Below are 17,513 nucleotides of genomic sequence, written 5' to 3'. Positions count from 1 at the left end.
ATCAATAAAAAATCTTTGGAATTTTCTCTTAATCTAATAAAAACGAATTTTTCAAGGACTGGACGCGGGTCGACTGATATTCATCAGAATATTACAATTATTAGTGGGATTTACAAAAGGAAACAGGTCTGACTCAACTGATTGGAAAGTTGCTTTAAAAGTGAAAGATGTTGTCAAGCACTGCACTTGGTCATGTCGAAAGTCACCCCTGGATGAATTGATGGTCACTGAGCTATAAATTAAAGACGGGAGATGTAGTTTAACATACAATGACTCCGCTATGCATAAAACGTTTATTGTGTCTACTGACTGTAGTGATAGACTGACAGACATGAATATTATATAACACCTACTTGTTCACAATTCTTGATAATGGTTACCATATCTCAACGGTGGCCCCGATACGGTATGTTTCATGTAATAAAAATGCAAATACCTTAATTTTCTTGAGGGTAAATCATGAATATTTAACCCAATGTTGATAATTCGCTGTTGCTGGCTAAAGCCCAAACACATTTTAAATAGGACATAATCCAGGTCTGAAATTTGTCTTCGCTTAAAGGAGCACACGCCGATTTGATAATTTTCTGGGCCTCCTTTTTGTTTCACAGTATTCTACCTACTGAAACATACTTAATCTTCACTTGCAAGCGACAAACCTGGTATTTTTAACTTATAACCTAACCGATGACGTAATTTATTATACGTCGTTTACAATGTCGAAGAAATCCCTACAATGCATACCAGCTGTCCTACCAATATTCCGAAGACAATACTATTGTAACGTCATCTATCGACATTTACATTTGTAATAATACTGCAATAGTTTACTCCACATTTAAGTGATTATTTTGACTTGAGTGAACAGTCGAAGAAGAGTACTTTCCCCAGACTTATTTTTACGCTTCAAGATGAAGTATCGATTTTTAATGTGTAATCTTTGCCCTGTTTTCATTTTCCCGCCATTGTTGTGATATTATAATGTATCTCAGCGTGTTTAATGTGAACCTACCGTTCACTTTTATCCTGCAATACAATTTACGATAATACGATTATTTTCTTTTTTTTTACTTTACGTCACGTGATATAAAATTGTCACAGAGATGAGTAGAAACGTAGCGTAGTTCGTTGATCGACATTATAGAAAATGAATTGTCTTATGTTTCTTACAATTAAATGGAGTGTTATGTTTACAGTAAGTTGCCAATATATAAAACAATCAACCAACCAACCAGACAACCATCCATCCATCCATCCAAAAAACCAACCCACAGACAAGAGAGTGTATTCCAGAGAGAAACCAGGTCTTTTTAGACTATAACAGTACACGGTACACCCTACATAACGTGTTCGTCTAGCTACTTAGATTACATGTATACTTATCTTCATTTGCTTCATTGACATCAAGTATTGTGACCGCGACGTCTTGAGATCGAAGTTTTAAAAAGTTAAAGTAATTTTAAAATGTAACATTCCGACCTACCTCCCCTATTTTCTATAGATCTAAAGTTATGTTATCGGAAACAAACATATTTTTATTATGTTGCCTAACTAATAGTGCCAATTGCTGATAAGGCATGCGCATATCAAGATTTTCTACAAACGAAAGAATAAATAAACTGTTGGTAGAGGGCGCTCTTTAATAACTATAGCATGCACGGAGTTCACATAAACGTAAATTGTCTTCACAGACTGAATAATTTCAAACTCTCAGAACATAAGCACTAAATTAGTCAAATCATCGTTGCAGTATTCTAAAACGTACGTAAAACGACCACAAAGCTTGCTAAGACAATATTGTATCCGCAACTGTCTCCGATGTTAGTGAAACTACCAGGTGAGATAGCTGACGACAATGAAAGGGGACGAAACAACAGTTACTCCCTACATTTGAGAATCATCAGTTGGTTTTCTTAGCCAATCAGCAGTATATTCAGCTAAGTATTAGAAAATGGGTTATTGATGAGACGGAGTACTAGAATTGTACGACATGACGTCACAGCATGCATTTATTCTGCAAGCAGACGGTACTATATTTGTTCTAAAAGAAGCCCCCTTTTTCACAGACGGAGCTATTACGCACCCATTTTGATGCATTTGCACAATTACGCCTGTATAGTGCCATGTAATCTTAAATCTAATTCGTTGTGGCAAGAGATGACACGACAAATCCAGATGACAGTATGAAGAACGATAATGGTGCTATAGCAGTCTGTAATGATAGAATACTGAAATCCATCATTTTTTTTGAAAGAAAAGAAACGAAAATGGAAAACTGATCTCGAGTGGATGTCGGAAACGCATTGAGTTGACTGCATCGATTGGCTAGTTGCATTCATGGCAAATTTTGTACATTTGAATTCACTCTCGTGGTAATTTTTGGAAATTTAGGAGGAAACAATTTTCTTCGTAACTATGCACTTACTGTGCTTGAAGAGACGAGTAGACGGTCTGTTTGTTTGTTTGTTTGTTTGTTTGTTTGTTTGTGAACTAAATGTATTAACAATTGCATTTTGAAATGTCGTTGTTGTCGAATTTGTATGTTTGAGCAATGATGATTCTGAAAGTTAGTATACAACGCGCTAATTGGTTTTTGATTGTTTTGTGTACTATTTTGTCACTAAAATGCTAATGAACTTTCAGAAAACGAAATCTACCAGGCACCTTAGAAATAAAATGTTACGACTGAACAATGATACAACAGGGAAATGTATCCATCGGTCAATGCAAGGCCACTGAACATGTCGACAATTTCCTCAGAAATTATTTAAATTGTGAGCAATATAATAAGATTTTTGTAATTGGATTCTTTAGAAGTTATGGTAATGACAAGTTCCTACGAAGAGATGCATCGAAGATTTGGCTGACACACACACACACACACACACACACACACACACACACACACACACATACATACATACACACACACACACACACACACACACACACACACATATATATATATATATATATATATATATATATATATATATATATCATACATACACTTTAGTCTAAGCCACATTTGAACAAGTTTTATCTGTATAACTAACGTGACCTATTTTCTTCTGTTCTTTTTTTAAACTATGAAGATGAGCTCATGAGAATATAGGTACATCTCTTACAGGGTAATATTTCATAGAGATTTATACAGGCATAGTTTATAAGTTATATATGGATACTTAGGGGGCTAAATGATGTACGTCTCTAGTCATTCGTGACATAGTGATTACATTTAACTACTTAACAACATCCTAAATAAACGTAAAATGGCAGAAGCTCCAATTTGTTCGTGATCACACATAATTTATTTCTCATTATTCAGCCAAGCGTGCATTTTGCTAGAATGATGTAGCACGACACTGGTTATTGTACTTCTCATAGATACCTCACTGTGTAATGTGTTGTATGTCAATACAGACCTTGGTTAATAACATGACAATTTGTACATTATCTCGAAGCACGTGCATATAAGGATATTGTACAGATTACGCTCAGCGCGTTGTTGCCTATATGTGGCTATAGATCTATCAGCGATTATTAGGCGAGATAGATAGTCAAATTTCCCCACCGATAAGTTCCAATCCAGGGACTTTTATAATTCCCCACTACAAATTCTACTGTCTCTCATCTCCGCCATCTTTTGCATACCCCGAATTTTCTCTCTTATGTATGGCACACAAACAATAGAGTGACCTCCACCTTTCTAATATTATCATTTTGCGATAAACATTTTTTTAAAAAAGATTGTCTCCCACTTAACATTTTGGCTTACGTCATCCCATGCTGCAACTAAAATGCAGGTAATACTCAAACTGCTGGTTAAGGTAAAACAAAAGTTAATGTGAACGTATGAATACAAAAAATTCATAAGAAAAGTAGCTTCGCCCATATTTGGTATGGTAGGTATCCGAGACTCTTCAGATTATGTGTAAATCGTAAAGGTTGTATAAATTGCAAGGGTCGTGGATAAAGAAGAATTTATTGCATTCAAAGACTAATTGATAATACATCCTCGTATTTTACTCGAGTTTTTCTTCATTTGTCTGGACACATTGAAGTGGCAAGATACGTGTCCTAACTTTTGATAAAAGAGACATTGCTGAAGATTTAGCATCATGTGTTCGTTTTGGTTACAATTTATAGGCTGTGTGTGAATACTGACTTATTCAATTTTAATGTTCGGTCAGAAATTTATTAACATTGTACATTTACAGGATACACTATCTACAGCACAGCACCACCATTGTCATTGTCATCGTCATCATCATCGTCGTCGTCGTCGTCGTCATCATCGCCGTCACTGTCGTCGTCGCCATCGTCATTATCATCATCATCATCATCATCATCATCATCATCATCATCATCATCATCATCATCATCATCATCATCATCATCATCATCATCATCATCATCATCATCATCATCATCATCATCATCATCACCACCACCACCACCACCACCACCACCACCACCACCACCACCACCACCACCACCACCACCGCAACCATCATCATAGTCATCATCCTCACCACCACCACCACCACCACCACCACCACCACCACCACCACCATTTTTATCGATGCATGTTTTCATAAATAAAAATACAACACTTTGTTCATGTATACATACAACGTTAGGATTTTAAGTTTTATTTACATTTCCCAGAATAGAAAATACACGATATATATTTCGCAAATGTGTCATTAAAAACGGTTAGACTCCATACCAATCGATATAAAATAACAGTTTGAATAAATATGTCGAAAAAGTCATTAAAGCGTGATTTATAAAAGTGCTACACAGATATTAAAATGACAGCAAACATTGTACAAATTTTATGACTGGCCGTCACAAACTGAAGATGTTATTGGCTAGAAATCTGGCGCTTCAAATGTTGACCCTATGAGGGGCGTTCTATATAATACAGCTCTCAGTTTGTTCAAACCTAGAAGACACGTAACCTTGACAACAGAGTTAAATCACCCGCCAGTTTCAAAACTATGTGTCTCCTGTTGTTCAATCTTCACTTGATATTCAGATGTCGCAGTCATGCTCGCCAGTTGCAGAACCGTAACCTGGAGCCACTCCCTTTACACATGCGCAGACGCGGATGCTCGTCCTCGTCACCGCTGAAGACCAGAACGAAGCTAACAACCGATTATTCGCACCATGAGGCTCGGTGAGACTTGGCGTGTGTTCAATTTCATGTTTGACTTGATATGTCTTCAGTTTTCCGCCTTCTATTTTCGATCTATTGATTCCTCTATCAGCTGTTTTCTCTCGTTCTCTGTTCTTCGATTCTAGCACTGCATTGTACCTTTTACAGCCACAAAATGGACTAATGAAGCTTCATGTCTTTCTTAGAACACTCCGATGGCCAAAAATTGGGCACTGCGACTACATCTGTTTTCACTCTTTTTCACCCTGCCTTGTTTATCGATACCTAAGTACCACTTATTGTTTGAGTTTCTGTTATGTGGTTGCGTGACTGGTGAATATGCCTGGTAACTGTCCTCTATCATAGTTTCAAATGAACTGTTATTCTCTAGTAAGATCTGCAAACGAAAAACAAGTATGTTAATGATATAATGTGAAATCTCTGAAAACATACATATTGACGTACACATTACTTTAGTACACATGCATACACACATGCACATATACACAATTATCACGTGACTGGACATAAGCGATATACTAGTATACACCTCAAGCTCTAAAAAAATCGTGAATTTTGCTTTCATTGGAAAACTTTAATTTAGTATTTCCAACTTCATATCGAGATGTTCAAATACAAACATTTTGACATTTCGATAGAGCAAGCGCGTCGACGTCGGCAATATTTCAAATTAACATGACCGCAAAGAGTCACGGTTAATGTATATATACACATATGTTTACATCTCTAACAACAAAAGGCTATCTTTGGGGTCACACCCACATAAAACTATCACCTAAGTAGAATGATAGTTCTCATTTAATACTTCTAAATCTGTTCAGACTCATACGTAATATACTTATAGAAGCTGACATCATGGACTTAATTGGTTTATAATAATATATCAAATTTAGGACGAAATTATGTCATATGCTAAAAATAGATCCTGTGTAGCGAAAGGACTTCCATCGCGATATGAGTCCGAGTCGCAGCTAGTGCACTGCGAAAGTTACAGCCTTTATACTATGAGCATGCAGTTTCGATGAGATGAGATCAAGTTTAGTGAGATTAGCTACAATGTTTTATGTTAAGATAAACATAATAAAGCTAGCAGAGACCGGGGGGGGGGGGTCATACTGGAAGTGTTTCATTATAAGCTTGTGGTCTTAGTTTAATTTGGATATTTGAATGTTGAAACATTTAGAATCTACCAAATCTACCATGTACATCTATTAAAACAGTAGAAATGTGAAATGCTACTATACTTTTTACACTATTAACCAAATACAGAGCAGACAGGAAAACAATGACTGTATGCTGTCTTCAATGTGTTTAAAACCTTCAGTCGCAACTATATGCTTATGGTGAACTCCCTGTAAAAGTAAACCAAGTCCATAGCCAAATATACGTACTATCACTCAAATTACGTCCTGAGTGATTTGTGTAGTCATGACAACAATATCATCGATGGCTGTTACTTTTTTTTCTGTTATTGTTTTCGGAAAAAATCGCAAAATTAGAAAAATGAACAAACAAAATCGTCCATCTTTAATATTTCCCTTAGCTACTCTAAATTGTCCATTTTCTAAATGATACGTTACTATGAACAAGACAGTGTAATTGTATAATTTCTATATTATGCCAAGCAGTCATTGATCAGGTTTCCTTCAAGTTAGTATCAATGTATGCCCTGCATCTTGAAACGTTTTGTTTGGTATCTTTCAGAGCAATAGGTGGGCATAATAACATCGTAGGATTTTCAGTCTGAGCTCGGATAAAAACGATCACGGGTTGTACTATAGTTGTCGTAGCTGTGATTTATGCCTTGATTAAATGTTTCTATAGCACGTTATTTTCTTCGGAGTGAATCGACAGTAATTTACCACGTCTACTACGGTGTTGCAGAAAGTCTGAGCAAAAAAAAATCCCGACACTTTACGCTGACCTATTGAATACAAAGACTAAATGTCTCCCTTTTCACCGTAAAGTGCAGTTAGTGGAACTTTATGACATAGTTACTTGAGAAAATGGAACCGACTGTGACTCATAATAAACACTGAATGAAATGCACATTATGGTTTATTTCTGACACCATATCCACGCTCCTATAAATTATCAATGTCTCCTAATGTAAAAAGATCATACGAGATTGAGTTTATTGATGGAAATGGCTTAGCTACTCATCCAACGCAGCTGTCAATCAATTCAGGATGTCGAATCACTGCGCATAATTATATCATAGATTTTTGCAGAGACTGCTGGAAAAACATAATAGTCTTTAGGTATGGTGACAGTTACCACCCCTTTCAATTTTTGTTCGTACTATTTTTTATGCTAGTAATAACGTCTCCTTTTTTGTTGACGACCAACGACCCGCGAATTTGACTCAGCTCGGTGACATTGATTGAAGTAATTCGAGAGAAATTGCAAACATAGAAAATAAACCAATAACCATTACAGTGCAAGATTGGTTCCAATCCGAGGTTTTATAGCTGTAAATTGTTATATGCACTGTTTGTACTTACAGGCTATGGCTAGTTAGTCATCACGATATGTAGCTACTCAATCTATCTTCATGTAGGCTGGATATATAAAATTATTTGCCCCGTGGTAATCAATTTTTCCTGCTACCTTAAAATTGCGTTATAACAACTTGTGCAACTACTCCATTGCAAATAAAAAAAAACACCTATTAAACCCTGTACTCCGATAAATAACGGCATAAATAGTGGGAAGGGGTAAATATAGTAACTGGAATTCCTAAAAAAAATAGCTGTTCCTATAATATCTGTTGAAATGCAAATGCGATTAAGATTCAATAACATCGAGGAATCAAAATAGATTTGAATTGAAGAGTACGCACAGCTGAAAAGATTTCGTACGATACACGAAATTAATGTCAACTTCATAAAGGATGATGAAATAACAACATCAGCTGACTATATATCAAGCACATCATGGTCAATTAAAATATATCTCACATGTCAAATCAATATTTCGAATAGACAATGGTATGGCACTGCAAGGGGAAGGTAGGCACTGGACGTTTTTTGTTCTTCGTCTTCTTCTGTCAACATATATAACGACCATCACATTTTACTATTCCGTCTAGGCTTAGCTGTAATTAAGCCTTTAAGTGAATTATTGTCATTATCGCGTAATTGTTCACTAGAGCGTTTCAGCAACGACTAGTTTGTGATAAATGGGAAGACGCCAGGGAATGAGTACGACTAGGTTGAGAACTGGGTCAACAACTAAATATTATGAGATAACGCCATTTTAATTTCATTCTCTGTGATATTTACAAACGTTTGAACTTTATATTATTAACGTTACATAACGAAAAAAAAATTAAATTGATAGAAAATAGAAAATTATTACTCGTTTGTTTAATATGACGAATACTATTTTTTAATGAAAATAATACATTTTGAGCTTCCTCTCATTCCTCTCCCTCTCACTTTCGCTCTCACGTGACACGCTCTCCGAATTCTCTCAATTCTCTCCCTCTGCTTCCCATTCCCCTCTCTATGTCTCTCTACCTCTGTCTGTCTGTCTGTCTGTCTGTCTGTCTGTCTGTCTGTCTGTCTGTCTGTCTGTCTGTCTGTCTATAAGAATTATAGAGATTAATTTTGACAATTTTGCTTACTGTTGTGTAAAGTTCTCCTTCTTCATTCATAGCCAAGAATAGACCAGTTTCAACTCCTTGTATGTATGCTAGGCCAACTCCAGTTGCTGAAAACGATATCCAGGCTAGGGAAAAAGACAAAAACAATCATCAAAAGCACATCTAGTTATTGCAGGCGAAGTTGTCAGTGAAACAGAGACGTTCTGTAAAACTACACGAATGACTGAATGAAACAATCAATACAAACGAATGATCCGTATAACAGTGACAGATACAGATAAGAAACTTTGAACCAGACACTACGCCTGAGTGGAATCGGTTTTCAATGGTCAAAAAGTATTTATATAAATAATGTTCGCATATTGTATCTTTTAATGAATAATAGAATCTCAGGGTTCGGAGTTTGTTATATCATAGAAGGAAGTGAAAGGGAGAATAAAAATGTGGCATTTTTGAATACAGCAGAAATTAATAGAAAATGTCGCTACTGAAGCTGACTGGACACACTTTGTTTTATAAAATACGTATCGTGTCTCTTTTCGTCTATAAATGACTAATAATTGACACCTTACAATACCAACACTAATGGCCCCTGACCTTATCACAGTTTCTATGCAACCAGTGGGAAACTAATATCTCTTGTCGTTTATTTGATAGATTTTGCCCTTAAGTTGTGTTTGCATTTGCATCAGTCCTTTTATGTTCATCAAGTGAACCGCATATGGCAATGTACACAATTAATGTACGTCTGTTTTAAGACTCATTTTCCTGTCTCTTATTTCTATTTGCGTACTAGGTTTTTTCTTTAACTTGAAACCAAAAACCCTTTCACTTAAATCTTGCAATTGCCATTTCTATCAATTTCTTTCTAGGAAAATCGTTTTTCCTTCGAATTCTTTTTTATTTCACGTTGTCTCTATATTTAGAAAAGAAATTTTAGAAAAAATGACACCAGACTCATAAAAAATGACACCAGACTCATAATTTTGACACGAGTTATCACTTATATATGTTTCCCCCCAAAAAATCCGAAGCCTTTAGGACAGTAAGCTGACAATATTGCTTCCGTTTTCACAAATATGCGTAAACTAAATTCTAAATGGTTGTAACTTGGGAATATTCGTCTATAATTTCGACGTGAGGATTTGATTAATTTTGAGTTTATCCGATCTAATGGTTTTGAGACAACGAAAAGACAGCTGATTCGGATTTAAGCATTACTGTATACATATATAATCAGATTTCATTTTGAATTCGGAATCAAATCTCTCAGGAGTACGCATTTCTCTTGGTTGACTGCACATGAGTATATTAGTTGTGTGTAACGACGTCCGTTCCTTTCTTTTCTTTTGTAGGAATTATGGACTTGATGACTAAGATAGCGGTTGACCAGTAAGCACGAAATGTTAAATAATCATCTATTTTGGCGACAGTTACTCATATGATTAATATCAAAGAATGAATCACGTGCGGTTCAAGCGTATCACGTGATATGGTTATATTGACGTGAAATCGACGCAACATATGTCACGAACGGATCAGGAATTATTATCCGCTGCCTTGAAATGTGAAAGCACGTTCTTTCACCAAGTGGGTTTTTAAGCTCGCTATTCTCCAGAGTCCAATAGGAAATAAATCAGAGATTTCCATCGCATTGACGTGTATGTAATAAATAATTTAGCTTATAGCTTCATATTCATTGATGTAGAACGTCCATTTTTTCAGTTAATACACGGGCCTTAATAGTTAAATCCGTGGACTAGATCGTGTACACGATAAGTAATGGCTACCGGGGTATTGTCAAACAGTGAATTATGAAACCGACACACTTTTCTTCCCTTCAAAGAATACACAATAGTCATGCATATATTTTACATTCGTAACTTGACGGATGAATATATTGAGAGAGAAAAAAAATCGAAAATGATCGGACTTCTTGGCAAATGGATCAATAGGTGCAAATCTCCTCTCTATCGTGATGTGAATTTTTATTTGAAGTCATATATGATAACAATAGCTGTTGTGGAGACCTCTTAACGTACAATATAACCTTCGTATTTCATACAGCCAACAATGAAAAAATTAGGCGGAGGTCAAAAGCTAGGAATGCATAAGTGACGGTATGCCAGACAGCAATGCAGGTAACCTGTAGGTCTAAGATCATCTACTGGATGCCAAAATATCAGCTAAACTTTTCTAAAAACAGCGTTCACAAAATTCCGCACGCCTGTTTCTTTCAGTTCCTAAATATATGCGATAAGTTCGTGTTGACAAAATGGAACATAAATCTCAGACTTTTTAATTCTGAAAATACGATGTAATATTTTATATCATCACTAGGCCCGAGTTTTTATTTTTCAAAATAAAGGTTTGAAAATAAACACAGAAACTATGAAATTTGTTGTATGTATAAAATAGCGACGAGTTTATATCAAATAAGACTGACAGAAGATTTAGTTTGTTTCAGGGACCCTAAATGTGTGAGTGGTCACTATTTGTTTGCACACAAATATCACTTTATGTAAAGTTTATGATAAAATAATAACCAAAAAATTGATGATATCGATGGATTGGTGCGAATTATTGGCTGGGCTTGTACAACACACAAAACGGCTTTAAAAGGAAAGAAGATCAAAATAAATAGAGACAAGAGCAGACATTTCAAATTGATCAAATGTTGGATTATACTGTTAAAATTATGTATGGCCATAACTACAGTATCTAAACTAAACTACCTGTCCAACAATTTATCTAAACAATCGGGGGAAATTGTCACCCAATAGGTTGCAAATAAACACCAAAACGAAAAACGTATTATAAATGTTCTTGTTCAACACCATTGGGTTCATTTTCAGGTCACAGCGACAAGTTTGAATTCCATTCAACAATCCAAAGAGCGATTTTCTCAAAACAAATACAGTTTATTTAACATTTCTTGATTAATGTTGTGTCTTTTGGGGGAGAAGGGCGCCTGAAAGTAAAATCAAACACGAGTCTTGAAATAAGGACGATTGCACACGGTGTTTTAATAAAAATGTCGTTAATGTGGTAGTAACGAGAACGAAGCTAAGACTGGATTGGGCTGAATTCTCGCTGCAGGGAAAGACCACTGAATCAGTGACACAGAGGTCAAAAGTCAAAGGTTACCTAACTGAACAATCCGTGGTCATCCAGGCATACTACAAAAGATTTTACCATTTATGACCAAAGACAATGTTTGTTAAACGTACGTCCATTATATGTATAGAAAATATTCCAGGTCTGTTTCACGTTATCAAGTTTAGTGGTAACCCAATTCTTCAGCATTATTTTGAATTTCGATTGACACGAAGACATAACAGTAACAAGGTCTCACTGAAGCCTGGCTAAAATACTGAAGGCAAGCGAAAGTAAAAACAGTCTCTCATTCAGTACACGAAATCCACGAAAGCAACCTTGGCTCTTTAAACAATGCGCTCTGCTCTCTACTTGGGCATTAAGCTTAATGATGATGTCATTCCTACGGATCGTCAGAAACTTGGAAGTTTGTGAAAATCTTCTTACTTTTTCTGAATACTTATGAAACTTTATCCTTGGTGGTTATCATACCCTATATCAGAAGGCTGAGTCACGTATGACGTCATCGCTGTGACATAATTGATGTTTTTCTAGGTAAATTTCAAATTTCTGACATTTACAATTTGTAATAGTTACGTCTAGAAAAGAGAACTAATTGCGCATGCGCTTCAACAGCAATGATTCATGCCTACTTGTTGGAGGTTATAAAAGTGGCAAATGTGGCTACCGATTTAATACCTTATCTAAAAAAACTTAATTATCCGACAATGATTCAGACTCGTTTCATTACAGGATAAAACAAAATTCTGCATACTAAGCGCGTTGCAACATACCAATGGCGAGAAACTTATACAGGTAGATTGACCGTGCAGAAACAACTTTTCCTTCGAAACACGACTCAAATCTCTGTTCTGTCTCGCTCGAGACAATTGGCTTAATCTTTTTTAAACTTACGCTAACTCGGTTAAAGTTATGTCAAGAATTTATAGGATACAACATAAACGATTCGGACATGTAAATAATCCTAAATGAAACACGGGTAATGTAAATTAACGGGGAATTTGACCTTTGAACTCAGTGGAATTATTGCGTTAGATAAACGGGCTCTTATTTTGTCGCACACATTGTTAGCGTGGTGGTTATGTGTTCATTTGAGTAAACTTGTTTGGCGCGTCTTATGTTTTCCCCTGATTCTGCTTTCTACTTAGTTTAATCAAATAACGCATTAAACCTCCAAATGTTATCGTGCCTTAATTTACAATTGTATCCGAACAGAATGCTAAGAAGCAATCGATATTAGATGTTAAAAATAGAACAGTTCTCGCAAACAAAATCCTCTTATGCGCAAACAAAAATAACAAGCGTAATATATTAGACGTATTTCTCGACTCAATTACGGTCGCCTTCACTAGTATAAATGCAATATGTTTTGATGGAAGGTCTATTGATGAACTAAAATGCAAATTCAGACACGAACAGATAAAAAACTTACCATATCGGTTATTGCGATCTTGGGTGGCGGATACTGTGCCGTCTGGTTTGATCATTAAATACCATTTTGTGCGGCTGTATAGTGCGTAAACCGGTCTTGTTCGAGTAGTCCTCCTCCGTGGAATGATCATTTCCATCGTGTCAACATTTGCCTCTTCATAATCGCCGGACCCAACAGTATCTGCAAACAATATGGAGAGAAGACTGCGTTGTCTGTGAACTTCAGCCGATTTGACGTGTCTGCATTCGGAAAGGAAAAGCAAAATCGCCATGGAAGCGATGAGCAGTGACGTATACACTTCCATCTTTGGAGCTGGTCGAACGAGTGTTGCCAATAGTAGCAGTAGTGTTGTCGTCAGAAGTGAAATTGACAACGGAAAACCCCCTTCTGAAGAATGGTGGTAGTAGTGCGTTGAATGCAAGACGGTTTAGCTACTTCTCGTTCGTCTCAAAAGAAAAAGTGAATTTATGTAAGAAATTTGCCTGGTTTTATAGGTTCTTGATAATTCATGAACCATTACAAGTATGAGTGTATCTACCCACGATTAAACTTTCCATCCCAATGACTCTATCAGCGACCTCGCACTTCCGGTAAAGACGAATACAATTGATGGGTTAAATCTGATTCATCGTCGCCCCAGCACCCTTATAATACCTATAAGGCATCATTTAAGTTCCAACACAAAACTTTCAACATTAAATATTCCTATATCCGCAAGTCTTCTATCCCTCAGTCTCGTGTATATCCCGTTGTTCGAGTTTACAGCGCCATACTTCTCCGGGAAGGTAAAGCCACCAGAGACAGCGCAATGTATTCGACTGCCAGTGCGGCGTCATGTAGCATTCAGCGTGTTCAGTGAAACGGCAAACCATTGCACCAGGGACATGATAAATCCCATCTCGGGCGACATCAGTAATGTGGTAGTAGTATATCCCAGTCTCGTATTGTCAAAAGCTTTGTCGGAGCAATTTAACGAATATTTTGTGGCCACCATGTCAGCAATCATGCTTGTAACGGTAGGGATAATCCCACCATCTCCATGCTTTAAAATTGAAAAAATCTCGCAGTCTCTGCAATTACTACGTCGTGCAGCAAGGTGGTCGCTATAGCACCACCAACGTTCAAGTGCAGTTGATCCTTTTCCAGCAGCACTACCACAGGTACAATGTAATGGTTTGTCTGGTCTATGTACGACATTTGTCGATCATGCGAACTGCGCACGTCGTTAAAAATAACATTTGATTAGCCCCCCAAGTCGACGTGTGGGTCCCGGAAACCCAACCTTTCACTAACAGTGATTACGGTTGACCGAGGAGACAGGTGTAGCAGTCAACGGAATCGGTTTTGGTGCCCGCAGGGACCTGTTTTATTTTGTTCGTTTTTCTGGGTCAGTCAACCGTGGTGTAGGCCTAGACTTTATCACTGAATAGAGATAGGGGACCACTCCTAAGTTTGCTGAAGGGTTTCTAAGATACAAACAAAAAGTAACAACACGAGAATTCAATTCATTCTTTGCCGGTAAATACTCCGAAAACCCGAAGAATTCAACGAATCGCATCGGTCATAAATACATATCGCCGTGAATACAATTTGCCCAGTCACTGAGATCTGAGACATAGTCGCTCCAAATTAAGATTCTTCGTGATTGTGAATTGTTCCCATGAAACAAACACTGTTAGTCATCATCTTTGCACAGTACGCATCACTAGGTCTTAATCCGTCTTATATCTTTATCGTCTCTTCTTTGCCGATGTGACAAATCTGATAACTGACCACCTGTTGGATTTAAAACGTTGACATCATACCAAATACTGCTTCGACACACATTGTACTCTATCTCCTGTTATCCTGTTACAGACTACGTCCTCAAAACATTTGTAGGTTAAGATGCCATCAAAAACAACAGTACCCAACGTACGTATAAGTTAGATAAAAACATTCTTGACTCTAAATATTTATTTACCCCCAAACTGTATGCCACAAGAATAATAAAACACATCAAAGAACAATATATTGAAACAATGTAGTGAAGGGATGAGTTAACCTCTACGTACGTAAAGCCTGAAAATGAAAGTATTCCACAAAACCTGATCATTTCCGTTGACAAAGTTATTAACCAAACGAAACAGTAATTGTCGTATATTTTCGATACCCCAAATTAGTTTTACTGGTTACTCGTACTTTTTTCAAATATATAAATAGAGACCCCTGAGCCAACGTTTGTGAGTCATGTGTTAAGACTGAATTACGCATCGCAAGAATCCAATTGTTAGCGAAGGATCGTGAAACGAACATAAGTACCGGAAATTCAGTTTTTGTGAGTGTCTTCAAAATTCTTGTGGGTTTTGTATTCATCAAGATCTGTGTTAAGAGTGAGAAAATAGTTGTGGAATGCAAGAATACAATTGGTATAGGACCACTTCGACTTCATGATCGTCTTACAAAGAATTACTGCCTAGATCTGATTGACTAGTCTAACAATGGATTCTCCTATTACGGAATCAATAAACTTTATTCATACACCAGTACTCTCCTACGCGCAGCGTGCTATCCAAGTTATAACCCTTGAACATTCTGAGTAATGGAGTCAGGCGCTATATAAATTGTTTCTTTGATTGATTGATTGATTGATTGATTGATTGATTGATTGATTGATTGATTGATTGATTGGTTGATTGATTGGTTGATTGGTTGATTGATTGATTGATTGATTGATTGGTTGATTGGTTGGTTGATTGATTGATTGATTGATTGATTGGTTGATTGGTTGATTGGTTGGTTGATTGGTTGATTGGTTGATTGATTGGTTGATTGGTTGATTGGTTGGTTGATTGATTGATTGATTGGTTGATTGGTTGGTTGATTGATTGATTGATTGATTGATTGATTGATTGACTGACTGATTGACTGATTGACTGATTGATTGATAGCACATAGTTTGTAGCATACTCATTCGTTCCACAGTAACGCTCAATGAATTCTGGTACGCAATCGTTACATCATAAGTGCTTATAGAATTACAAATTTAGACATATACAGAAAATTATGTCTTCGAAATAAATGTCGCTTCCGTTAAAGGCTCACATGGGGCAAATTGAAATAACAACAATTTTATCTCAAAGTTAAATTTTGAATTAAGACTATTTTTGAGAATCGTATTCATCCTGATCTTTCAAATAAATATAACACACTATATTCGCCTTGACAAATTTTCGTTTGTGCATTTTCGGGTCCTGATATTAGTGGGGATATTTGGGCGCATCGTAAATTACGTCATTGACTCATTTGCATACCTGCTATGCTACATTTCTTACCGTTACTACTGGCGATTAAACATGCTTCAATAAGTACAATGGCATTCGTAATTCTTTGAAACAAAACAAAAAATAACAAAATATAATGTCAGATCTGACCCATTTCTTTAACGTTGGCCATGTTATTTCCATGTTAGTAATGAAAGTGGCATTAAACTTCTTTCTCAATATCACGATTAACTTCATTATCTGCCACTTGAGCCAAAAATACAATTGTTGAAATCAGGAGGCTGCCTTGACCACCATCGTATATTAAATTAAGTCTGATGGGACCAGCTGATGAGAGTAGAAATACGTTAACATGATCCGGTCCAAATAATGATAAGAATAAGGGTTATTACCGTTTCGTCGGGTTTTCGTGAAGTTATTGGGTCCATGGGTAGTCTGTTTTACCACATTCCTACCAGATATAAGACCTACAACAGTAGCCAAGATTAAAAAAAGAAATGAATATTATATACATGACTATGTTTTTTGGTGTTTGTCTTAGCAGTATTTTCTATATAGTAATTACGTATTGTACACACACGCCAAATCTCTTTGTCATTCTGTTGTGATTCATTGCTATGTACTATTATTGAACTCAGAGTGTGCGGCATTCACCTTGAATTTTTCACATTTCTCGACGAACCTTATAAATTGATAGATTCATCGCTGGTGGCGCGCTTCATTCTGCGGTTTCCCATCTCTAGGGAATCAACACTGAACGAGAAATATTTTCAACATATAAACCCCTTGTCACTTGTTGATACTTTACAGTAAATATCAAAAGTCGGCAATCAAGGGTAAAGAAAATAAATATGAAAAGAGAAACCCGAGAACAAAATTTGAAAATCAGAAATCTCCTACAGGTGAATG

At 36.4% G+C, this 17,513-nt stretch overlaps 1 protein-coding gene across 1 annotated transcript; it reads right to left on the bottom strand.

Annotated features, from left to right (window-relative positions):
- Positions 1 to 4,703: 4,703 nt before the first annotated feature.
- On the bottom strand, positions 4,704 to 17,030 carry LOC144446770 (fibroblast growth factor 13-like). Its single transcript, XM_078136604.1, has 4 exons — positions 16,997 to 17,030; positions 13,342 to 13,521; positions 8,814 to 8,917; positions 4,704 to 5,561 (listed from the first exon to the last, which is right to left on the bottom strand). The coding sequence occupies exons 2-4, from the start codon at positions 13,475 to 13,477 to the stop codon at positions 5,367 to 5,369; spliced, it is 435 nt and encodes a 144-aa protein (XP_077992730.1). The 5' UTR covers positions 13,478 to 13,521; positions 16,997 to 17,030; the 3' UTR covers positions 4,704 to 5,366.
- Positions 17,031 to 17,513: the final 483 nt, after the last annotated feature.

This window comes from Glandiceps talaboti, chromosome 15 (assembly GCF_964340395.1).
Source record: "Glandiceps talaboti chromosome 15, keGlaTala1.1, whole genome shotgun sequence".
Taxonomy (NCBI): domain Eukaryota; kingdom Metazoa; phylum Hemichordata; class Enteropneusta; family Spengelidae; genus Glandiceps; species Glandiceps talaboti.
The sequence above is the reverse complement of the archived record's forward strand: the minus strand, read 5'-3'. Positions and strand labels throughout refer to the sequence as shown.

What these genes read in the sequence shown, in the direction of transcription:
- LOC144446770 (XM_078136604.1), bottom strand. Translation starts at nt 13,477, where the DNA reads ATGGAAATGATCATTCCACGGAGGAGGACTACTCGAACAAGACCGGTT. An exon ending in AGATCGCAATAACCGATATG is followed by an intron (nt 8,918 to 13,341) that starts GTAAGTTTTTTA and finishes CTTTTTCCCTAG; the next exon opens with CCTGGATATCGTTTTCAGCA. An exon ending in AAGGAGAACTTTACACAACA is followed by an intron (nt 5,562 to 8,813) that starts GTAAGCAAAATT and finishes TTTCGTTTGCAG; the next exon opens with ATCTTACTAGAGAATAACAG.